Source organism: Felis catus, chromosome F2 (genome assembly GCF_018350175.1).
Source record: "Felis catus isolate Fca126 chromosome F2, F.catus_Fca126_mat1.0, whole genome shotgun sequence".
NCBI lineage: Eukaryota > Metazoa > Chordata > Mammalia > Carnivora > Felidae > Felis > Felis catus.
The window spans coordinates 74,287,700-74,311,676 of NC_058385.1; the positions used below are offsets into that span (position 1 = coordinate 74,287,700).

General features: G+C 53.1%; 1 protein-coding gene across 4 annotated transcripts in view; it reads left to right on the forward strand.

Annotated features, from left to right (window-relative positions):
* Positions 1-23,977, forward strand: part of TG (thyroglobulin) — a 259,920-nt gene that overhangs the window by 24,193 nt on the left and 211,750 nt on the right. For all 4 annotated transcript variants that reach the window (XM_045049597.1, XM_045049596.1, XM_045049595.1 and 1 more), the window contains exons 11-20: positions 4,500-4,739; positions 9,210-9,350; positions 9,718-9,795; positions 10,331-10,443; positions 13,609-13,711; positions 14,673-14,873; positions 17,115-17,327; positions 18,867-19,021; positions 20,727-20,883; positions 22,713-22,937. In XM_045049597.1, the coding sequence (XP_044905532.1) occupies positions 4,500-4,739; positions 9,210-9,350; positions 9,718-9,795; positions 10,331-10,443; positions 13,609-13,711; positions 14,673-14,873; positions 17,115-17,327; positions 18,867-19,021; positions 20,727-20,883; positions 22,713-22,937 (1,626 nt within the window). The remainder of the gene's footprint in view (positions 1-4,499; positions 4,740-9,209; positions 9,351-9,717; positions 9,796-10,330; positions 10,444-13,608; positions 13,712-14,672; positions 14,874-17,114; positions 17,328-18,866; positions 19,022-20,726; positions 20,884-22,712; positions 22,938-23,977) is intronic.

A 23,977-nucleotide genomic window follows, 5' to 3' on the forward strand; every position in this document is an offset into this window, starting at 1 on the left:
CATTTATTTATTTTTGAGAGACACAGAGACACAGAGCATGAGTGGGGGAGGGGCAGAGAGTGAGGGAGACACGGAATCTGAAGCAGGCTCCAGGCTCTGAGCCATCAGCACAGAGCCCGACGCGGGGCTCGAACTCAGGAACCGTGAGATCATGACCTGAGCCGAAGTCGGACGCTCAACCGACTGAGCCACTGAGGCACCCCAACGTAGTTCGTTTTTAATGTTCATATGATCGATTATTTAAATCAGTGCCTCAGATTTTAATTGGATGTCGTCTGTGTGCAAAGCATGATCTCAGGACCGATGAAGCCTGTCACGTGGGTATGACCTGGCTCTTGCCCACTATGGCTAACACTTGAGTAATCTCTCCTAAATTAGGTGCACCGCCATTGGATTAACCAACACGGATTATGATGCTCCTTACAAAGACACTGCTAGGTCCTCCAGACCTCACGAAGTGCCTTTACTTCACTTGAGGGGTTTCATTATAGGACTAATTGGAGAACAGCTGAAGGAGGTCTGTAAGTTCGGCTCCGTGGCAGGTGGACTTAGAGGAAAGCTGTGGTGTATGAGCAGATGCAAAATGAGGCTGACTCTGTCCGAGCTTCAAATGGCTCATTACCGAGTGGCCACACCAGCAGCTGGAAAGAACAGGGCGGATTCAGCACTGTTATTATCAAATGAGAACCTCCGTAGCCAGCAGTTGCTAGGTATTACAGGTAACAGTACAGCTGTTCAAGCCCAAAGACATCTCTCAATCCATTCTTTGCAGTGTTCAACATTGTCCACGCCTTTCTGGCTAACGCTGAAATTAATCAGACGATGGTGATATTAGCTAAAGTGTAGGCTTGAGCGGAAAGTGAGTTTTTAGGATGTTGGATCATAGGAACACGTGGCGAGACCAGGAGTATCCTGCCCCCCCGCCCGGCCCTGCCCTCCACGACTGGGATTCTCCACTGAAGTGGCAGGTCCCAGCAACAGGCTGACCCCTCCCAAGTCACACACAGATGTCGGCATGCCTATTGTATAAAAAGTCTTATTCAGATTTTGAGAGTCTCTATACCAATGGTCACGCCTATACAGGCACATTCCTATAATTTCAGATGCTTTATAAATTTAGACCTCTTTGCATCCAATTTTTGCGCCCGATTGCTGAGGCCAAAAGCACCTTGTAACGTTAGTAGCTAGGTTTGCTCACCTTGGCCTGAGTGCTGGGCAAAGCGTCAAAGCTGGGCTGAGAATATGCTGGCCTTTCCAATGAGTCCCAAGAGGTGTGGAGGGTAGACCAAGATACAAGATAAACCGCCAGGAAGCAAAGATTAGAACGTCCACCCGTATGCCGTGTTTGTTCTTTTCCTTCTAAAGTCCTATTTTTGGTTTGGCAATTACATGTTATGAACAGCTGAAGAAAAACGTACCTAGTGTATTAATACAGTTGTATGTGTATTTCGCTTTACAAATGCAGAAATACGCATTTTGGGGGCACATGTTCCAACCCTTGTTGATAGGGCATATTATCAAAAGGGTGTGGCGACCATGGGCTCCGAGCCTTGATATCCCAGGCGTGGTTCAGTAGCATTAACGTCACTTCGGGGAGCTGTGAGAAATTTGGAATCTTTGACCCCACCTGCTGAATCTATGCCTGCATCTCTACAAGCCTCCAGGGGGCTCCGATGCTCCCTAAAGCCCGAGGAAGGACCGGTCTCGAGGCCAGGGTGCTAGTTCTACCAGAGTCTTGAGCCCTGTTTCCACTACCTACCCCTCTGTGGCCACAGTCACACTGTTGGTTTAATCTGTGAATTTGAGTTAGGATGGATAACTACCTCCAAGGTCGTTGTGAGAATCGTACAAGGTAATCGATGTGAAGTGCCAGGTCTGGTACATAGAAAGTCCTTCATAAATAGCTGTATACTAGTACAACGGACGGTGAGTAGTACAGTGACCAGTAGCCAGTGACCAGTGACCGTAAGCAGGGGGGATGACACATGCCTCCAGGGGCATGAGGTCCAGTCCTGTCCATAGCATAATCTCTGGCCGCTTTGAAATTTCGCTCTCTTTATTTAATGTGCAATTATGGACAACTGCTGTATACACTGTGCTGTATGATGGGAAGACAGTCATGAGAAAGGTGTGGTGTCTACTCGGAGGGGCTCAGGAACCGGTCGGGGGAAACTGACATGTCACCATGTCATGGAGGATGCCCAGAGACTGGAGCTAACTCCCTGGCTGGGAAACTGGGTAAAGATTGGCATGGCCTCAGCTTCTGGATTGCGAAGGGCCGGGCCCTTCCTGACAGGGGAAATAGCATGTTCAAGGTTAGGGCCGCTGAAAAGGGTCCGCTTTGTTGGGAATGGGGTGGTGGGGGCAGGTCAGTGTGTTAGGAAGGGAGGGGACTTGGGAGGGATTGATGGAAGAAGCTACAGGTACATTTGGGCCAGATTTTAAAAGGTCTTACATGTCAAAAAGAAAAAAAAAGAGTCATATATCCAGTTACAGAATATTCATACTTTTTTGGAAGAAATGGATAGCAAGCATAGATTTTCAAATGGGAGTTTTTGCTTCAGCTAGTCTCAATCCCTGGGATTGACAGAAGAGATTATTTTGATCAACAGCACCCACAGAAAGCAATAATGTCTTCACATCCCAGAAGTCAAGGGTTTCTGCTGATTCTGTGCTCTCAAAAGAACCCAATGAACACATTTCCTGTTGAAGTCACAAAGTGACTGGTTGAAATAAATATGGCCAGTGTGGTTTTTGTTAATAGTGACAATTTCAAGGACAACATGGGCCAGACACTGTGCCGAGTATTTCAGATGCAGCACCTCATAGAATAATTTTAAAGACCCTCTGAGGGAGATGCCCCAATCATCCCCTTTTCACAGATCACAAGACTGAAGCTCAGAAAAGTTAAGTACATCATCCAAAATTATACAGCTGATAAGTGATCAAGCTGACATTTGAATCCAGAAGTCTGTGAGAGCCATGCTCTTTTCTCTTTAAAAGAGTATCTCTCTACTGACCTATAATGCCTCCTTTCAACCTTTGAAATCCATCCATCCATCCATCCATCCATCCATCCATCCATCCATCCATCCATTTATCTACTCATCCATCCATCCATCCATCCATCTATCCATCCATCCATCCATTTATCTACTCATCCATCCATCCATCCATCCATCCATCCATTTATCTACTCATCCATCCATCCTTCTATCCACTCATCCATCCATCCATCCATCCATCCATCCATCCATCCATCCATTTATCTACTCATCCATCCATCCATCCATCCACTCATCCATCCATCCATCCATCCATCCATCCATCCATCCATTTATCTACTCATCCATCCATCCATCCATCCATCTATCCATCCATTTATCTACTCATCCATCCATCCATCCATCCATCCATCCATCCATCCATCCATCCATTTATCTACTCATCCATCCATCCATCCATCCATCCATCCATCCATCCATCCATTTATCTACTCATCCATCCATCCATCCATCCATCCATCCATCCATCCATTTATCTACTCATCCATCCATCCATCCATCCATCCATCCATTTATCTACTCATCCATCCATCCATCCATCCATCCATCCATCCATCCATCCATTTATCTACTCATCCATCCATCCATCCATCCATCCATCCATCCATCCATCCATCCATTTATCTACTCATCCATCCATCCATCCATCCATCCATCCATCCATCCATTTATCTACTCATCCATCCATCCATCCATCCATCCATCCATCCATTTATCTACTCATCCATCCATCCATCCATCCATTTATCTATCCATCCATCCATCCATCCATCCATCCATCCATCCATCCACTCATCCATCCATCCATCCATCCATCCATCCATCCATCCATTTATCTACTCATCCATCCATCCATCCATCCATCCATCCATCCATCCATTTATCTACTCATCCATCCATCCATCCATTTACTCATCCATCCATCCATCCACTCCATCCATCCATCCACCCCATCCATCCATCCACCCATCCATCCATCCCTGTGCATCCTTCCATAGGAGGCAGCTAGTCCAGATCTCTGGTTCTAGAGTTATACTGACTAGATGAGAAATCTGAATCAACTACTTGCTAGCTAGGATGGAGCCTATGTGACTTTAAGTTTAAGTGATATGACTTCTCCATGCCTCAGTTTCTCATCTCTAACACACAGATAAGAATAGTATCTTATTGGGCTGTTGTATAGATTCAATTGGATCGTCTGTGTACATGTGCTTAGTACAGTGGCTGGTGTGGAGTAGACATTAGCTATTGCTCACCTTCTTACACAGTAGGTTCTCCATAAACGTTGAGTGAAACGAAACACAAGGAACATTCCAGGCCGTAAAAAGAGCTGGGTGAAGGAAACAGCTGTGGCAGAAATGTGTGCATGAGTGTATGCCTCTGGGGGAGGGTGGGTGGTCAAAGCGTTCAGCCACGATGTCTTTATTCCCCTAGGTCCTGGCTCTTGTGAGGAGGTGAAGTTTCGTGTCCTGCAGTTCATTAAGGAAACAGAAGACATCGTCTTGGCTTCCAACAGTTCCTGGTTCCCTCTGGGGGAGAGTTTCCTAGCGGCCAAAGGAATCCTGCTGACTGATGAGGAGCTCTCCCTTCCTCAGCTCTCTCCCTCCCGGGCCACCTTCTCAGAGAAGTTTCTGAGCGGGGGTGATTACGCCATTCGTCTGGCAGCTCAGTCCAGTGAGTCTCCTGTACTTCTGGTTTCTTGGTCCATCTCGTTGGGGAAGCAAGGGCTTGAGTTCGTGGCTCTTCAGTCCTCAGAACTTTGGCCTTGGTTTTCCCAGGCGGGTGGGTCCCTGGGAAAGAAAAGGCAAGGTGGGTTTGTGTCCCAGGCAAAGCTGGAATGGTGCACCCCTCTCCACTGTATTCCCGAATCCGCCGGCACAGCCACTTGGGCGCGGGTCCCCATGCCGCATATTGAAGATGGTGCCCATAGCCCAGCAGGCAGCCACACGCACTTGCTAGAACGTGAGGGGCCCCCACCCGAAATGCTCATGGCCTGTTCCGAAGCTTCCCTCCACTTCCACTGGGGACAAAGGAGAGGAACATTTATTACCAAGAAACGAGCGGGTTTCGGGCACCTTCCACGTGTGGTCTCAGCTAAATCTGACGGGGGCTCCAGAGAGCAGGGCTTACTGCCTGCATATGACAGAGATACGCTCGGAGGGCCGACAGCGCTCTAGCCCGTGATGGTGGCTCAACATTACTTGAAACCCACCCACCGCTGGCCAGGCGCTGCCTGTGCTGAGTAGACGGCCGGCCCTTTGCATGTCATGCTCCAGCGCTTCCACGAGAACAGCGCTGCAGTCACCATCCGTGGTGCTTCTCAGGCCCAAGTTCACCTGCCCCAGCTGACCCAGCTCTCAACCAGCGGGGCCTGGGTGGTTTGGACCGCGAGCCTCTGTCCCCTGCCCAGCCGATCCCTGGTGCCCAGAGCCTGCGTCTGGCTGGTCCCGGACGCCCTGCCCTTCCTCCACCGCCCGCAGCCTCGCTGGAGGGAGGGTCCGACGGCTCCCCCAGGTCTCTCTCTGACCCCGCCCCAACTGGGCAGGGGCAGACGGTTCCTGTCCTCCCAGCATCCCGGGCTCCCTGCTCCCGGTCCGAAGATCTCAGCGCATTCCCCACCTGGGATTTTCTGGGTTCGGGTCGCACCACAGCAAAGCCGTGCTCCCCGTGATGACATCTGTGCCGAGACGAGGGTCCCCATCCTGCAGGCCAGGGCCCCCCTGCTTCTCCCTTCAGGGATGTCTGCTGCCCCCTGGGGACGGGGGCTCAGGTGTTTTTGTTCTCTGCACCCCAGTGGGACTCGCCCAAGTGCCGTCTTTGGTTCCTGCCTCTCTTCCACGCCAGTTGTCTCTTCTGGAAGATGAGGCACCGCGTCTCACTCATCGTTATGTCCCCTGTCCGGGCACAGTGCCTGACAGACAGGGGGAGCCTGCTAAATGTTGCTAAACCGTCCTTCTTGCTTCTTCCATCACCTCTTTCTTTCTCCTCCGTCTCCTCCCCTCCCCCATGCCCAGACACTTCTTGTCTCTGTTCCTCGGGGACTTGGGGATTTCTACTTTTGGCGAGAAACCGGGTTTTTGTTTTTGTTTTTGTTTTTCAATTTTGTCCCTGGGCAGACTTGATGTCATCAGATGGATACGTGGGGTTGATGTTCCTGCAGTTGTGGCCCCCGGTTAGAGAAGGGGAGAAAAAGTCGTTGGCGCCATAGAAATTTCGTTACTGAATGGTGAGCTGGCTGAACTTGACTTCAGAAGTCAAGTTAAGGAAGTCACCGCCCCCCCCCAACACCCCCCCACCCCCGCAGCGACACGCTCTGATTTTGCATGTCTGAGGCGGTAGTGAAAAGAGGAAGGGTCTGTAGGGAAGAAGCAAGGGTGCACTTTTTTCTCGAATCCCTCGAGATGAGAAGAGGCGTCTCTACTCTTGCACAGGCGAGGAAGCTCTGCGTGTGTAGCCCTCCTGTCCTGGAGAGGCTGGGGATTGAAAGCCCAGGACAGACAGAGATGAAGGGTCACGGAGTGTCTTGGGCCAACAGGACACGGCAGTCGTGTCCTCGGGTCCAAGGAGGGTGAGGGAGAGACGCGGGAGTCATTTTTACCCAGCTGCTCTTGGCATGAGCTCGGTGCTCAAGTTCTCATGATCTCAATGTCACACTTACCCTGTGGGGTATTAGAGCCAATTCATCAATGGGGAAACTGAGGCTCAAAGAGGTTGGGGAGCTCACTCATGACCCCGAAGATCACTCACGATAGCCAAGAGGGGCTGTGCCAGGATTCAGGCAGAGGCTCATCGGCCCCCGAGCCCCATCCCGTGCACCAGGCCACTTTCTGGGGTCCTGGTCTCCTGAGGGGATCTGACCGTGGGCTGCTGGGGTCCCCCTGGGGAGCCGTGAGCCCGTCTCTGAGAGGAGCAAGTTGGGTGATGTGACCCTGTGTCACCCACAACCCCGCACCCCACAAGCCCACCCTGAGCGCCAGCAGGAAGGGAGAGGAGGTGGAGGGGGTCAGACCTGAGAAGGGGTCCAGGGGAGAGTTCCTGGCTGCTCAGGAGGGAAATGGCGCTGGGGGGCAAATCGCACTGGGGAGGGAGCGCTGGGAGACCCAGGCCCGCTAGTGTCTGTCTCACCCCCCGCCCGCCCTCCCACCCCTTCCATGCTTGCATTTCTTCTTTTCCACTCAACAAATCTTTCTTTCTTTTTTAAAAAAAAAAAAAAACTTAAATTCAAGCCTTAAATTCAAATTAGTTTACGTACAGTGTAATAATGGCTTCAGGAGTAGAACCCAGTGATTCATCTCTTACATATGACACTCAGTGCTCATCCCAAAAAGTGCCCTCCTTAATGTCTGTCGCCCATTTACCCCAACCGCCCCCGCCTCCATCAGCCCTCAGTTTGTTCTCTGCATTTAAGAGTCTCTTGTGGTTTGCCTCCCTCTGTCTTTTTATCTTAAGTTTCCTTCCCTTCCCCTATGTTCATCTGTTTTGTTTCTTAAATTCCACATATGAGTGAAATCCTGTGATATCTGTCTTTCTCTGACTGATTTCGCTTAGCATGATACACTCTGGTTCCATCCACGTTGTTGCAAATGGCAAGATTTCATTCTTTTTGATGGCCGAGTAATATTCCACTGTATATATAAACCACATCTTTATCCATTCATCAGTCGGGGGATATTTGGACTCTTTCCATAGTCTGGCTGTTGTCGATAGTGCTGCTATAAACATTGGGGTGCTTGTGCCCCTTTGAATCAGCATTGTTGTATCCTTGGGATAAATTCCTGGTAGTGCAATTGCTGGGTGGGTCGGGTAGTTCTATTTTTAATTTTGGGGGGAACCTCCATACTCTTCTCCAGAGCGGCTGCACCAGTTTGCATTCCCACCACCAGTGCAAAAGAGATCCCCTTTCTCCGCATCCTCGCCAACATCTGTTGTTTCCTGAGCTTCAACAAATATTTCTCGAGTGCTTTCTGTGAGGCAGACACAGCTCTGCTCACAAAATGAGCACAAATCTTTGCACTAAAGGGCGTAAGCGCTGGCATGGAGGGGACAAAGCAAACACATACAACGTCTAGTATGTCAGTAGTGGAGAGTGCGGTGAGGGACAGCCAGGCAGGGCAGGGGACGCTGAGCACGGAGGACGGGCAGAGTCTGATGGCAGGGTGACCGTTGGCGAGTCATTTCGCCTGCCCCACCGAGCCCGTCCCGCACCCTGGGGTGACAGTGCAGACGACCTGGGCTGTTGTGAAGACCGGACCCGATTTTGTGGGGAACAAAGCCTTCGAGGGGCCGGAGCACTAAATTGTGGGAGCGTGGTGGGTGTCACCCCCTGACCTCTCGTGTTCAGAGCCACTCCGTCCACTTCCCGGCCGTGGGGCTGGGGTAGGCTACGTGATCCACCTGTTCTGTCCCCATCAGATGGGGTGATGTGACCTCTTGTAGAGGGTTGCCATGAAGATTCATCAGCTAAAACCTATATTCGGATTGTGCCTGCTGTTGTAGGACATGTTGAATAAGTGCTGTCTACGGGTCTCCCCTTTCATGGGCCAGAGGACATCTCACCGACCTAAACGGCCTCATATGAAAGTGATTTGAAAGAGGCCAGCAGTGATTCCTTCAGACTGCAGCCTACATCTATCTATCTTTCTATCTTTCTTTCTATCTATCTATCTATCTATCTATCTATCTATCTATCTATCTATCTAATCTTTCTATCTATGTATCTATCTATGTATCTATGTATCTATCTATCTATCTATCTATCTATCTATCTATCTATCTATCTGAGAGACAGAGAACGCATGCTCTTAAGTAAGCTCCTCCCCCAGCATGTGGAGCCCACCTTGGGGCTCGATCTCACGAACGCTGAGATCATGACCCGAGCCGAAATCAAGAGTCAGATGCTTAACCAACTGGGCCACCCCAGGCACCCCTACATTTTTATTTTTGAAGGGCAGCCTGATGAGTGCCTCTCCACTGTTTAAGGAGCCTCTGTCCTATTTTGGGAGGCACTGTTTGTCACATCAGTAGGAAGGCCTCCTCACGTTGGAGCAAGAATGTGCGTGGGGCCCGTCAGCGGCTGAGCCCACACTGCTGAGGCTTTTCCAGCCTGCCGGCTCACGTTTCTGCTCCCCTCTCTCCTGACTCCAGCCCTTGACTTCTATCAAAGACGCGCCTTTCTCCAGGGAGATGATTCCACGCGAGCATCCGCCCTTCTGCGGCCCGGCCCTTACGTGCCCCAGTGCGACGCGTGGGGACGTTGGGAGCCTGTGCAATGCCACGCCAGGACTGGTGAGCGGGATGGACACCATGAGGGGTGGAGTGACACCCTCCTTTTCATTTAGAGGAAAGGGCTTTGCACTGGGGCCAGTGAGCTGGACTCTGGGCCCCTCTGGCAGCTGGTGACAAATCCCTTAGTTTCTCTGGACTTTGGTTTGTGCCATTTGTGTGATGGAAGTTGTGACCTGCCAGCCTGAAGGTCAAGTGCGTGGTTGCTGGGGGGATTGGGGTGTGTGATTGTGCACATGGTGGGCAGGGGGGACAGATGGGAACCTGCTGGCCCTGCTGTGGGTGCACAGAAGGAGAGTTCTGCGCGAGACCCCTGGGGGCGAGTCCCCCAGCGCACTTCCTGAACCTCTGACCCGCGGCTCTTTCCCAGGGTACTGCTGGTGTGTGGACAGGAGGGGAGAGTACGTCCCTGCCTCGCTGACTGCCCGCTCCTCCCAGATCCCCCAGTGTAAGTGAAGCCCGAGGAACTGTCCCGCCTGACCCTGTGTATAGTCGCTGTCATGTTTGTTCTAGGCTGGTCCAGCCCGTTGTTGTCACCCCACCTTGGGGATGCTCGTGGGTCAGCCCCCAAGCGCCCACAGACCAGCCCCCGAGGGCAGCCAGGCCATGCTTTCCCGCATTCCCAAGTCTGGACGACTCTCATGATCTTGGTCCTTCGTGTTCTGTGCACCTCGCTTCCTAGGTGCAGAGAGTCCCCAGTGACGGTGAAAGAGCCCGGGGTCCCTTCCTCCCACCTGCTCCCGGGCATTTTCATTCACTCTTCCAGTTTTGACAACTGTCTCACACTTGCCCTACGGACCGGCCTCTCCGCATGTGGGTCTCTGTCCCTGAACCGTGGCCTGATCCTCCTCTGAAGCTCCCTCTGTCTGTGCAGGACACCTCTTCTACCCTGACTCAAGCCTCTGACCCCCACCCCCCAGGCCCATCTGGGCTCCCTGCTCTCCCACGGCCAGTCTGTTAAGAACTCCCCTCCTCTTCCTCAGGCCCCACCGCCTGTGAGGCATCTCGAACCAGTGGGCTGCTTTCCAGTTGGAAACAGGCTGGGTCCCAGGGAAGCCCATCTCCAAAAGACCTGTTCATCCCAACCTGCCTAGAGGTAAGGCTCTGAGAGCACGGGGATGGTTTGAGGAGGGCAGCCAGAACTTTCTCATGTACACTGGGGATGATTTTTCTAGTTCTCAGTATACTTGTTTTACTTAAAAACTCCTAGGTCGTTCTTTACCCTGACAGACCCTGGCTGTGTGACCTTGGGCAATTTGCTTACCTCCTCTGTGCCTCAGTTTGCTTTATTTTATCCTAAGATTGGGCCACACTTTTATCCTGCCTGGTGCTAGGATTGTTCGGAGGCCCCAAGGAAATATTTTCCATTTCTTTGCAGAATAATCTGCATGTCTATAGTTGGTGACATACTTACCCTAAAGTCATCCTGGCCGCATTGTATGGCCAGTATATCTGTTTCTTCATATAAATGGGAGGCATTAGAATGTTACCTGCTTTACTTTGCTGGATGGCTGCAGAACTGATGTAAAAAGCCCCCGAAGGAAGGATTCTTGCTGGAGTCTTAACCACTTACATGCCGTGTGATGGCAATCTCTGTTCGGCCCCTAGAAGTTTCTGAAAGCGAGATGACTGCAAATCACTGAGCAAAAGTTTCCTTGTTATTATTCTTTATTATTGTTGCTGTTTGGCACTGTGACTATGGACCCCAGTTATTACTGATTTTTGTAGAGAAATTGGCCTCTTTAGCCTTTTATCTTGGCTAACAATCCCCGATGGCTGGAATAGAAATCTGTTCCATTGTCCTGGGTACCGGCCTCTGTTGGCACAGAGGGTGAGGTGGAGACCACAGTTTCTGACAGAGGGAAAAGTGATTCTGAGCAGGCTGTGATCAGGTGGTCTCCCGGCCTGCCTCCTATGGAGGCCCCAGGTGCTAGGGAACAGGACCCAAGCCTTCCACAGCCCAAACTGGGTAGCTGTGCCTTTGACCCAAGTCCCTAGGAAAGGTTAAGTTAACGACTAGAATGTTCTCAATTTTTTTATTAATGCCACGCATTTTATTTATTTAATTTAATTAATTAGTTAATTAATTTCATATGAAATTTATTGTCAAATTGGTTTCCATACAACACCCAGGGCTCATCCCAACAGGTGCCCTCCTCAGTATCCATCACCCACCCTCCCCTCCCTCCCACTCCCATCAACCATCAGTTTATTCTCAGTTTTTAAGAGTCTCTATGTTTTGGCTCCCTCCCTCTCTTTTTTTTTCCTTCCCCTCCCCCATGGTCTTCTGTTAAGTTTCTCAGGATCCACCTAAGAGTGAAAACATATGTATGACTTATTTCACTTTCTCTGTAAGACTTATTTCACTTAGCATAACACTCTCCAGTTCCATCCACGTTGCTACAAAAGGCCAGATTTCATTCTGTCTCATTGCCACGTGGTATTCCATTGTGTATATAAACCACAATTTCTTTATCCATTCGTCAGTTGATGGACATTCAGGCTCTTTCCATAATTTGGCTGCTGTTGAAAGTGCTGCTATAAACATTGGGGTACAAGTGCCCCTATGCGTCAGCACTTTTCTGTCCCTTGGGTAAATTCCTAGCAGTGCTATTGCTGGGTCATAGGGTAGATCTAGTTTTAATTTTTTGAGGAACCTCCACACTGTTTTCCAGAGCAGCTGCACCAGGTTGCATTCCCACCAACAGTGCAAGAGGGTTCCCGTTTCTCCACATCCTCTCCAGCGTCTATAGTCTCCTGATTTGTTCATTTTGGCCACTCTGACTGGCGTGAGGTGATATCTCAGTGTGGTTTTGATTTGTATTTCCCTGATGAGGAGCGACGTTGAGCATCTTTTCATGTGCCTGTTGGCCATCCGGATGTCTTCTTTAGAGAAGTGTCTATTCATGTTTTCTGCCCATTTCTTCACTGGATATTTGTTTTTTGTGTGTGGAGTTTGGTGAGTTCTTCATAGATTTTGGATACTAGCCCTTTGTCCGATATGTCATTTGCAAATATCTTTTCCCATTCCGTCAGTTGCCTTTTAGTTTTGTTGATTGTTTCCTTTGCAGTGCAGAAGCTTTTTATCTTTATGTGGTCCCAATAGTTCATTTTTGCTTTTAATTCCTTTGCCTTTGGAGATGTGTCAAGTAAGAAATTTCTGCGGCTGAGGTCAGAGAGGTTTTTTTCCTGCTTTCTTCTCTAGGGTTTTGATGGTTTCCTGTCTCGCTAGAAAGTTCTCAATTTGAAGCCTTTGTCCCATAACATTTTCTCAAACCTTTCACTTGGCTTTGAATCTTACCTGTTTGGATTACAAGCCATGTAACCAGGGGCGTATCATCTGATTTCTCTGGGCCTCTCTGGGTAGAATGGGGACAGCAGGGTCCCTGCCTCCTAGGGACGCAGTGACACCCTGGGAGTGGGGGTGATTCGCACAGAGTGGCCCTTGTGGTCATGTTCCCTGTGAATGTCGAGTGTTATTACTGTCATTTCTTGCCTGTGAACAAGGCACAGCAGAGTATGATGTGAAAAGCAGCCAACAGAAGCTCAGGGAAACAGTGACAGGTAGCTTGGGGCCACTGGTTTTCTCCAGCACCCTGCTTCCTCTTAGGGTTTTCCGTTACAGATGCAGGAGATGTAACACTTTCTGCCACCAAGAGTTCCTAGAAGGAGTGTGTGCAAACATCAATCTAGTCCTGCCTCTTTTTTTGTAGTGGGGAAACTGAGGCCCCACTGGCCTTGCTCTGTGTTCCCCAGGTGGTCCCAGGACAGTCTGGGAGAGATGGGCCTGGCCAGATAAGGTCTGGGTAGCTGTCTTCTACTGATCCCCTCATGGTCTGTTACAGGTGCCAAAGGTTCCCTTCCTTCTAGGGATGTGTACTGAAAATCATTTCTGGAACTGGGGGGAGCTTGGTTCAGGACAGTGGCTGGACTTTGGGGCCGGATGGGTTTAGACCCAGCCTGGCCCCACCATTCTCTCCCTATGGGACCTTGCTCTGTCTCCTCCCCTCTCTGAGCCTCAGTTTCCCCCACCTGAAAATGAGAACGCTGTGGGCCTGGCCTCATGGGGTTGTGGTAACCATCAATTAAGGAGCGGATGTAAAGGGTCTGGACCAGGATAGCGTCTTCTCTGCCTCGCCTCTCTCTGGTGAAACCGTCCCCGGTGGTTTCGGCAAGGGACATTCTGGACATCTGCCCACCGACCTGTGGGCTGCAAAAGCATCTTCCCTGGGGTGAAGACACGAGCTCGGCTTTGTCTCAGACAGGAGAGTTTGCAAGGCTGCAGGAGTCGGAGGCCGGCGCCTGGTGTGTGGACCCAGCCTCAGGAGCGGGCCTGCCTCTGGCCACCAACAGCAGCGCCCCGTGTGAGTAGCTGCCCCCCCCCGCCCCAACCCCGCCATGAGCGCTGCCTCCAGCTCCCCGCTCTGCTGCTTCCAGAGCCGTGGGAGCCTCTGGCCTCCCTGGGCCTCAGTTTTCTCATCTGTAAAATAGGGGCAGTAGGCCCTCCCCTCCGTGGGTTCTTGAGAAAGACACCCGTGGCAGGGAGCGGACTGTGCTTTGTAACCAAGACGTGCAAACCGGCTCTGGTCCCCATTAAAGTGACGCTGAGGCCACAACCAGCCCCTGCCTCGCCCCTCGCCACCCCCCACCCCGCCTCAGCCCCGCAGCCTGGGTTCCGCGCCGAAGTCACCAGGGTGTCCCCCAAGTGCCAATGTGCTCTGCCTCCTCCAGGGTCCTCGGGGCCCAGGCTCCTCCCCGTGGCCCATCGGCCCCTGCGTGTCGGGCTCCCGCTCCTCTCTTTGCTTTTCTTGTCTCGTCATCTCTCGCGCTCAGGACCCGGGTGTGGTAAACTACAGCCAGACTTTTCAAGAAGGGGGACGCTGGCTTCCCTCTGGGCCTTCGCGTGCATTCTGCTTCAGTCTCCTCCCCACCCCCGCTTCCTACACGGATCACGTGTCAGTCCCTCCAGGACGCCTTCACGGCCTCCCTTCCAGAGCTGAGCGCCGTGCCTTTCTGCGGGTTCCCAAACTGCCCTGCGCATGGCCTGTGGTCCCCCCATCACTCTCAGCCACAATCCCTTCCTCCCTCCCTAAATCTCCTTAAAGACACGAAGTTCCTGGAGGGCAGAGAGTGTGTGTGTGTGTGTGTGTGTGTGTGTGTGCGCGCGCTTGTAGGGGAGTCTGGATTTGGGCGGGGTGCCGTCTTTGGCCTGTCCTAGTCCAGCACCCCAGACCCTGGAGGGCCCTGCAGGTGGGTGTGACAGGTGGCAGTGGGTGGAGGCACCTCTGTGGGCCACGGGCCCATTTGGCTTGTCTTTGTGTCCAGGCCCGAGTCTCTGTGACGTGCTCCCGAGTGGAGTCCTCCCCAGGAGAGCCAGCTCAGGCTCTACCCCAGCCTGCGGGGCAGAGGACGGACGCTTTTCCCCCGTGCGCTGCGACCCCGCCCAGGGCAGCTGCTGGTGTGTCCTCGCCACCGGAGAGGAGGTGCCTGGGACCCGCGAGGCTGGGCGCCAGCCAGCCTGCGAAAGTAAGCTGTGACCCCCGAGGGGCTCCCCTGGGCTGCTGGGTGGGTGTGCCACTCATCTCTTTCCTTACACAGGCTGGGGAGGACTCTTGAGGCACCAGGACAGGGCAGGTGGGGGGGGGAGACGGGGAAGGGCTGGAGGGATGTGGTTTCAGATGATTCCCATGACGCCAACACTCGTGTCTACAAGTGGACGGGTGTATCCCCCTCTCTAAACAGCACTAGGCTGGGGCGCCGGGGTGGCTCCGTCGGTCAAGCGTCCGTCTTGGGCTCAGGTCATGATCTCACGGTCCATGAGTTCGAGCCCCACGTCGGGCTCTGTGCTGACAGCTCGGAGCCTGGAGCCTGCTTCGGATTCTGTGTCTCCCTCTCTCTCTGTCCCTCCCCTGCTCACGCTCTCTCTCTCTCAAAAATAAACGTTACAAAAAACCCCAGGGCGCCTGGGTGGCTCAGTTGGTTAAGCATCCTCCTTCGGCTCAGGTCATGATCTCACGATCTGTGAGTTCGAGCCCCACGTCGGGCTCTGTGCTGACAGCTCGGAGCCTGGAGCCTGTTTCAGCTTCTGCGTCTCCCTCTCTCTCTGCCCCTCCCCTGGTCTCGTGCTCTGTCTGTCTCTCTCTCTCAAAATAAATAAACATGAAAAAAATATTTGAAAAAATAAACAGCACCAGGCTAAGGGGAAGTGTGGCCCTTGCCTGCTAGGGTAGCGGTTAGTTTCAAAGGACCTGTGCCCAAGTCCTGGCCCTGTGTCTCTAGACTTCCATTTCTTCATCTATAAAAGGAGGATGAAAATGCCACGGCTGCCAACTTCATAGGCTTGTTTTGAGGAAGGTAAATTAAGTGTCAATCATGACAGAGTTTCACAAGCTCTACAAGTCATGGTAGATATCAGACATCACGGGTGTAGGAAGCTTACCCTTGTAATACACCGAGAGCTGTTTCCTTGCTCTGAAAGGGTTAATTCACATCCTGAAATTCCCAGTGCAGGCGATGATGTGTTCTTGTTATTAACAATCATCGTCATCATCATCATCAGGACTCACATTAATGACTATTTGTCTGTCATGTGCCAATAACTCCTCTGAGCTCTTTATGTCCCTTAACGCATCTTGATTCACGCCATCCTTAGGAGGTAGGCAATATCGCTGTCCTCACCATTTTATGGGTGGGAAAACGGAGTCACAGGGAAGTTAATTAACTTGCTTTAGGGCGCTCAATGATCCCACTGAGTGTGTCTGTTCTTCGTTTACTCGTTCAGCCACTTATTTAACGTACATTCCTGGAGCTTCTGTTCTGGGTGAACAGGGAGGGGCGCCCTCTTTCCTCCCTGGCTCCGTGCAGTGGGGAGACCAGCGTGCACATGATTAGTCTTGAATGACTGACAGCGTGGAGGTCCACAGCAGGAGGCCTGAGAGCTCGCTAAGTTCGCCCTGGGGAACCGCAGAAGGTGTAGAAGGCAGGAGATGTTGAGCTGATGATGGAGGCTTGAAAAAAAGGAATATTCTAGGCAGCTGGGCAGGCAGAGGGAAGGGCATGGGATGTTCAGGGAAGGGGAGACCCGCGAAGGTAGAGCAGCAGGAGGAGAAGAGATGAGAGGAGGGGGGAGGGGAGGAGAGGAGAGGAGAGGAGAGGAGAGGCAATGGTGGGTCAGTGGCCCTCAGGGCAGTTGAGAGCCCTGTCCAGCTTCGCTGCAGCTTCTATGCTGACAGTGGGGACTGAATGGGTTGTCTGATCCCAGAGGCGGGGAGCCTGGTGCAGAAGCTTCCATAGGTAGCAGTTTGGGAACCGGTGGCTGACCCTAAAGGAAGGAAGTGCATGGAGATGAAAAGTCGGGACAGGTGATCTGCAGCCCTCGCTGGTCTGCGGCAGAGGGGACGGGACCATCTAAGGTGCTGCCACATGTGTGGCTTGGGACAACTGGGTTCGTCATGGGTGGAGCTCGGGACACCGAAGCTGGGGGAGACGCGGCCGCAGGCGAGGAGGTCGGGTGTGCTGGCTCTGGGGTGGAGAGGCCCCCTGGCAACTGGATGTCCAGATGGGAAGGAGCTGCGAGGACCCAAGCTGGACACGAAGATGTGGGAGAGGGCGCGCTCAGGAGTCTGTTAGAGCAGGAGGATGGGCTCGCCCGAGAGGAGGGCGGGGAGGGAGGGGGCCCAGGGAGGTCAAGGCTGGGAAAGGGCGAAAGGGGAGACGTCAGGCCCCCCTTGTGCGAGTGGCACCCACAGCGGCCCTCTTTGCTTCTAGGCCCCCAGTGCCCGCTACCGTTCAACACGTCAGATGTGGCTGGTGGAGCGATCCTGTGTGAGCGAGCCGCGGGCCCCGGGGGATCCTCCATCCAGCGGTGCCAGCTGCGATGCCTCCGGGGCTACTGGAGTGCGTTCCCGCCAGGGCCCCTGCTATGTGGCCTCGAGGAGGGACGCTGGGTGTCACAGCCGCCCCAGCCCCACGCCTGCCAGCGTGAGTGTCTGCCCCGCACCCTGCTTTCTCCCTTGGGGCTCAGGGCTGAGCACCTGCACTCTCCCCGCCCGAGGGTAGCATTTCCACGGTGAGCCAGGCGGCATCAGGAACAGGAGAGGGGGCCCAATAAAGTGTTTTCTTTCTTTCTTCTTTTTTTAATTAAAAAACACTCATTTATTTTTGGGAGGACGCAAGTGGGAGAGGGGCCGAAACGGGGACAGAGGATCTGCGCTGACAGGCTGACAGCGGAGGGCCGATGCGGGGCTCAAACTCAGAAACTGTGAGATCACGGAAGTCGGACGTTCAACCGACTGAGCCAGTCAGGTGCCCCAGCATTTTCTTTTAGAAGGAGCAGATGTGTTTCACAGACTCCTTGGGTTACGCTTTCTTTTGGGACAATCTGCTCCTTGGGAGAACTGCCATCATTTCAGGCTTTCCTGGGATGCCTTGGATACAGAAGTGTATTCGGGAGGTAGGTGTTCCAATGGCCTTATTGGCTACTATGGTGTTGACAAGCTCAGAGCTGTTTGTCTGGACTCTGACTCACTGGCCTCACTCCCGGGTCCATCTGGGGCTCCACACCTAATGCCTGGCAGATCTGGGGCTGGACCCTGCTCCGGGGCGGGGGAGCACCAGTTCTGGTCACTGTGTGCCTGGGCCCTGTTTGAAGATGGGCAGAGCCCCTTTTCTCTGCTCTCCCACGGAACCTGTTCTTACACCCCCACAGCTGTGAGGCAGCATTGAGCTCTGACTGCCTCTGCCTTGGCTAAGGCTGGCCACAGTTACTCACAGCCCGGCAGAGCAGGGGCGGATGCCGGGACCGGGCACTGGGTCCGCCCAGGGCAATGGGGTGGTGTCTGAGAGAGAGGGAGACCCAGATCCTGGGACGGTCACAAGGTTCCGGGGGGTTCGCAGAGTGTCAAAAGGCAGTATTTCCGGCAAATTTCTGGGAGAGAAAATGGTATCCATAAAAAGGCCAGTATGATTTGGACAAATAAGTGGTCTGTCCCCCTGGCTGTGACAAAGTGGCCTAAGCCGAAATTAAGACCAGGCTTGTCAAGACTGGCTCTAGAGCCAGGCACTTGGGAGAAGAGGGGCACGAGCCTCGAGCTCTTACAGTTAAGTGCAGGGCCACCGTGTACGACTGTGCAGGTTGTGCACTGAGCAACCTTAGAGTGCGTCTCTCATACAGTCTGTGGGGTCTCCCCTTAATTCGCAACATCGTATGCGGTGGCCCTGTTGGAATGCAAGGTAATGTGGCAGACTTCCCAAGAAGAATGTCCAGCCCCCCCCCCCCCGCCCCCAAGAATGTTAAGCAGCCTGGTTTAGAGGCCGAGGCCGGACTGAGCTGGCTGGGAGGGTGCGTGCTCAGTAATTTCAGAGAGAAACCACCGTGCCGGGAAGGGGGCCGTGCAAGCTGGGAGTGCTTGTGCGTTCCGAGCTAAACGAAGAAGGGCACCTTTTGCAGAGGCAAAACCAAAGAGGAGAGTCTCACGGGTCTGCTGTCCGCGTCTGCTGACCTCTGGCGCTTGCCTGCAGGGCCCCAGCTGTGGCAGACCGTCCAGACCCGAGCGCGGGTCCTGCTCCGGCTCCCGCCAGGCAAGATGTGCAGCGCCGACTACGCGGGCTTGCTGCCGGCTCTCCGGGTCTTCATATCAGACGAGCTCGTGGCCCGGGGCTTCTGCCAGATCCAGGTGTGCGCCTGGCCGCCCGCGCGGGCGGGGGCTCGGGCTGGGCTCGGGGTCTCCGTGTCCGGGGGGCCTCGGGGCTCAAGGGAACCTAGGGTCCCGCTCCCGCTGATTCTACCAATAGGCAAACCGAGGTTCACCCTGAGAGAGTCCTTTGGCCAAGGCTAATTACGTAGCGGCAGGGATGGAACCCGCACTCCTTACCGGCGGTCCTTTCTGCATAAAGGTGACAGACCAAACGTGTGCCGAGCACTTATCGTGTGGCGAGCCCCGTGCGCTGTTGGCCCGGACTAGCAATGCTCGCGGGGATCCTATTACTGTTCCCGTTTTGTGGATGAGGGGGCTGAAGCCTGGAGGGTTAACGTAATTGTCCAGAGTGACACAGCTGGGGATGGTGGAGCCGGGCAGATGACCTGGGGACAGAGCTGTGAACGCCCGTGCCGTCCTACCAGCATCTGCAGAGGAAGGGTCCGGGAACGGGGTGCAGGAAGACTGAAACGCCAGGATGCGCACCCTGAACCACTGTGCCGGACGTGTCTTGACCAAACCTGCCGGAAGGCATTATGGATTCCCCCTGGAAGGAAGATGCTGCCTACCAGAGTCTTTAGCTGTGTAATAGGCAAAGGCTTCTGTGATTTGAAGTCACAAGTATTCACAGAGGGAGTCTTTAAAAGTCACTCAATTAGGGGCGCCTGGGTGGCTGAGTCAGTTGAGCGACCAACTTCGGCTCAGGTCACGATCTCACGGTCCGTGAGTTCGAGCCCCGCGTCGGGCTCTGTGCTGACAGCTCGGAGCCTGGAGCCTGCCTTGGATTCTGGGTCTCTCTCTCTCTCTCTCTCTGCTCCTCCCCTGCTCATGCTCTGTCTCTCTCTGTCTCAGAAGTAAATAAACATTAAAAAATAAATAAATAAAAGTCACTCAATTAAATAAGTGACTCGTTCTGCTCCAAGCTTGTTAGCTCAGAGAGCAACGCAGTTTTAACACCTCATCCTAAGAATTTTGGAGAACGTACATTTTCACGAAAACAGATACAGACAGTCGTGATTCTAAAACAAAGAGAAACATACTTTGCCCCCTTTTATTCAAAGAAATGTACTTGGCAACAATGGCAGTGATAGCTATTCATTGTTGAGCCCTGACTGTGTCCCTGGAACCATTCTAGAAATTGTGCATTTCTTGTCTCTAATGACGTCAGCACCCTGCTCAGTGGGCCTTAGTGGCCCTTGATTTCTAAGTGTATTAACTAAAGCCCACTGAGGGTACGTGAGTTGCCCAAGTTGGATAGCTAATCCAGGTGTGTTTAGACTCTTTTGTTGCACCAAGTTCTTTCTTTCCTTCTTTCCTCCTTCCATGTAACAAATGTTTGAGTGCCTATTACAGGCTGGGCATGATTGTAGGCCCTGAGGATTGTCAAAGACGAACAAAGCCAAATGCTAGTTAAAGTGGTCGGGACGGGTTTTAATCAGTAATATACTAATGCAACAGGGAAAAAAGAATCCGGCGTGAACCGGGGTGAACTTTGACTTGTGCGGAGGTGACTGGACCCTCATGGTTCTCAGAGGGAAAGGGGGTTGATGGTGCCTTTTGCCCCCTCGGGTGAAGGGAGGTTGGAAGGAAGTAGCATCCGCCACGTTCTGGCGCCTGGTGTGGGCTCAGCGAAGCTGCCTCCCGACTCCGCATTCTAGAACTAAAGGTGTCTGTCTCCATGCAGGCAAAGACTTTTGGGAGCCCCGTTTCCATTCCCGTCTGCGATGGTTCCACGGTGCAGGTGGAATGTGTGAGTGGCGAGCGTTTAGGAGTGAATGTCACGTGGAAATTGCGGCTCCAGGACGTTCCCCCAGCCTCTCTTCCTGATGTGCGTGACATCGGTATGTTTTCCTGTGCTTCTGCCTTGATGGCATGCAGCCTCTCTGAGACTCAGTTTCTCCATCTGTCACATGCCGGTGGAGCCTGTAATGCCTTCCTACGAGGATCTAGTGAGAGAATGATGTACTTGGCCCTTGGAGGCGCCAGTGATTAAAAAGTACATAAGGGGCGCCTGGGTGGCTCAGTCGGTGAAGCGTCCAGCTTCGGCTCAGGTCATGATCTCGCAGTCCGTGAGTTCGAGCCCCGCGTCGGGCTCTGTGCTGACAGCTCAGAGCCTGGAGCCTGTTTCAGATTCTGTGTCTCCCTCTTTCTCTGACCCTCCCCTGTTCATGCTCTCTCTCTCTGTCTCAAAAAGAAATAAATGTTAAAAAAAAAATTAAAAAAAAAAGTACATAAAAATGAACGATGTTCTGTTAGTGGCTTACTACAGTTAAATAATATCAGGGGCGCCTGGGTGGCGCAGTCGGTTAAGCATCCGACTTCAGCCAGGTCACGATCTCGCGGGGTCCGTGAGTTCGAGCCCCGCATCAGGCTCTGGGCTGATGGCTCAGAGCCTGGAGCCTGTTTCCGATTCTGTGTCTCCCTCTCTCTCTGCCCCTCCCCCGTTCATGCTCTGTCTCTCTCTGTCCCAAAAATAAATAAACGTTGGAAAAAAAAATTAAAAAAAAAAAAAATAATATCACCTGAGTATACTTATGTGGACACTTTTAAATTCTTCTCTTGATTTTCTGGGCACCGACGGGGAGACAGGGGTGAAGCAGGGAAGAGGAGGAGGGTGACAGTCTGTATTGGTTTATAATCTGTGTTCTGCACACTTGTAATTCTAAAACATCTCAGACCAGTGACACTATTTAAACCCATTATTATACTGTGTAAAGTGGGGCAGGTGTGTGGATGGATTGAGAGAGCAAAAGGATCCAAGGAATGGACTTTGTGATGGTGCCGGGAGCCAGTGTAGACAGAATCCATATCGCTGACAGGAGAGTGGGGAGCCCCCACCCCTGCTCTCCTACCATCCGGTCCAGTGGCCAAACGCCCAAGGTCAGGACTGGCTGCAGCCTGACCTCTGTGCTACCGGGGGGGCTGGGGGTCCCTTTTCATCTTCTTCTGGAAAGACCCAGGGCGATTCAGGTACGTCTGAAGCTGCCAAGAGAGGAGATGCTTATTCCTGGTGTCCATGCTGATGCCTGTGGTTTCGGGCCCTGGGTGGGCTTTACAGGAGCCTGCCGGAGCATGGATGTTCATGGCGTGCAGGGATCCGTCCCAGCTCCGGATGTCGTGCTCATCTGGTTTCTTCCTAGGAAATACTTAGGGGTCAACAGCGGGAGGCCGCTTCGGCGTTTAACTAACCACTGCCTCCTGGAGGCTCCGGCTTCTCTTTGAGTGGCCCCATCATACACATCCTCCCTCATAATCGTCACCAACTACAAGAGAAGCATTGCCAGCCCCATTTTGCAGATGGGGAGACCGAGGCTCAGAGACGGTGGCTTGCCACAGGTTAAGACAGCCGTGTATCTACGTGGTGCATCTGAAATTCGTGACTGAAGACACGATAGCTCGTACCAGTGGGGATCATACTGATGCCACAGAAATGTCAGGATCCAGAGACCTGGGTTAAAGTCTCAGTAATGCTTCTGACTGAATTTGGGCCCGTCCGTCCCCTCCTGTGGGCCTCGATGTCTCCCCCTGTAAAATGAGAAACCCGGCAATGCTTACATCCCCTTTCCCTGTGGACATTCTGGGTGGCTCTGCCCCTTGACCCCTCCCCCCCCCCCGCCCCGGGCCTTGCAGAGAACAATGTGACATTCCTGCCTCATCGTGTGTCTTACAGAGGAGGCCTTAGTCGGCAAGGATCTCATCGGACGCTTCGCGGATCTGATCCAAAGTGGAGAGTTCCAGCTTTATCTGGATTCCAAGTCGTTCCCAGCAGACCCCTCCATCTACTTCCTCCAGGGAGACAGCTTCGGCACCTCTCCCAGGACATGGTTTGGGTGCCTGGAAGGATTCCACCAAGTCTTGGCCACCGGCAGTGCCCCTTGGGACCCACCGGGGTGTGGTAGGTCCTTGCCCAGCCCTGGGACTGCTGTTTTCGGACACGCGAGGCTATGAAAAGGGCCACCAGGGCACTGGAGGCGGTCCCTCCGCACCTAGAGAGCAGAGAATCATCCGTTTAGCCGCTCGGCAGGTCTCTCGGTAATCCGCCGTGCGTAGGCAGGAGTCATTACTGTTAGGTAGTAGCTGAAACCGGAGGCGTGGGTGGCATGGCAGAAGGAACCCCTGATGTTGAGGTGACCCTTCTTCTTCGTTCTTGACCCGCTTGGACTTTGGGGTGCGGGCCCCACTGTCTTTGTGGAGAAGGTTGACGTCCGCCCCGTGCACTCCCCAACATCTCTTAGTCTGGTTATGGCACCGCGTCACTCACCACCGGGTCCGAGTGGCCACTGACCAGCCCAGGGCTTTACCACCCAGGGGCGGTGGTTTCTGACAGAGGTTTACTGGGGTTGCCGTCCTGGCTTTACCCCAAGTAGCTTTGGAAGTGTTTTTTTTTCGAGAACGCGGCTGCACATTCCTTGAACGGGAGCTGCACGGGTTTCCTGTCGCTACCGCGACAAATCGTCGCAAACTCCGTGCCTTGAAACGGCGCACATTTATTACCATACGGTTCTGCAGGTTTGAATTCCTCTTCGGGTCTCCCTGGGCTAAAACCAAGAAGTCAGCAAGGCCTGCCTTCCTACTGGAGGGAAGCTGTTACCTTGACTTTTCCAGCTTCTAGACGTGACGTTGCCCACATTTCTTCCTTCATCCCCAAAGCGACAGTACCATAGTAGCTCTCTGGACGCACTTCAAATCACACCTCCTTGGACTCCCATCTGTCCCTTCTGGGGACCCAGTGGTCACACACAACTGGGCAATCCAGGGCACCCTCCCTATATTAGGGTCAGCCAGTTAGCAACCTTGATTCCATCTGTGGCCTCAGTTTCCCTCTGCCGTGTAGCCTAACGTGTTTGCGGCGCCCACGGATCGGGATGTGGCTGTCTTTTCGGCCTCCTACTTCCAAGGGCTCGCAACGAGAAGTCTCCCTCCCACGTGGCACGA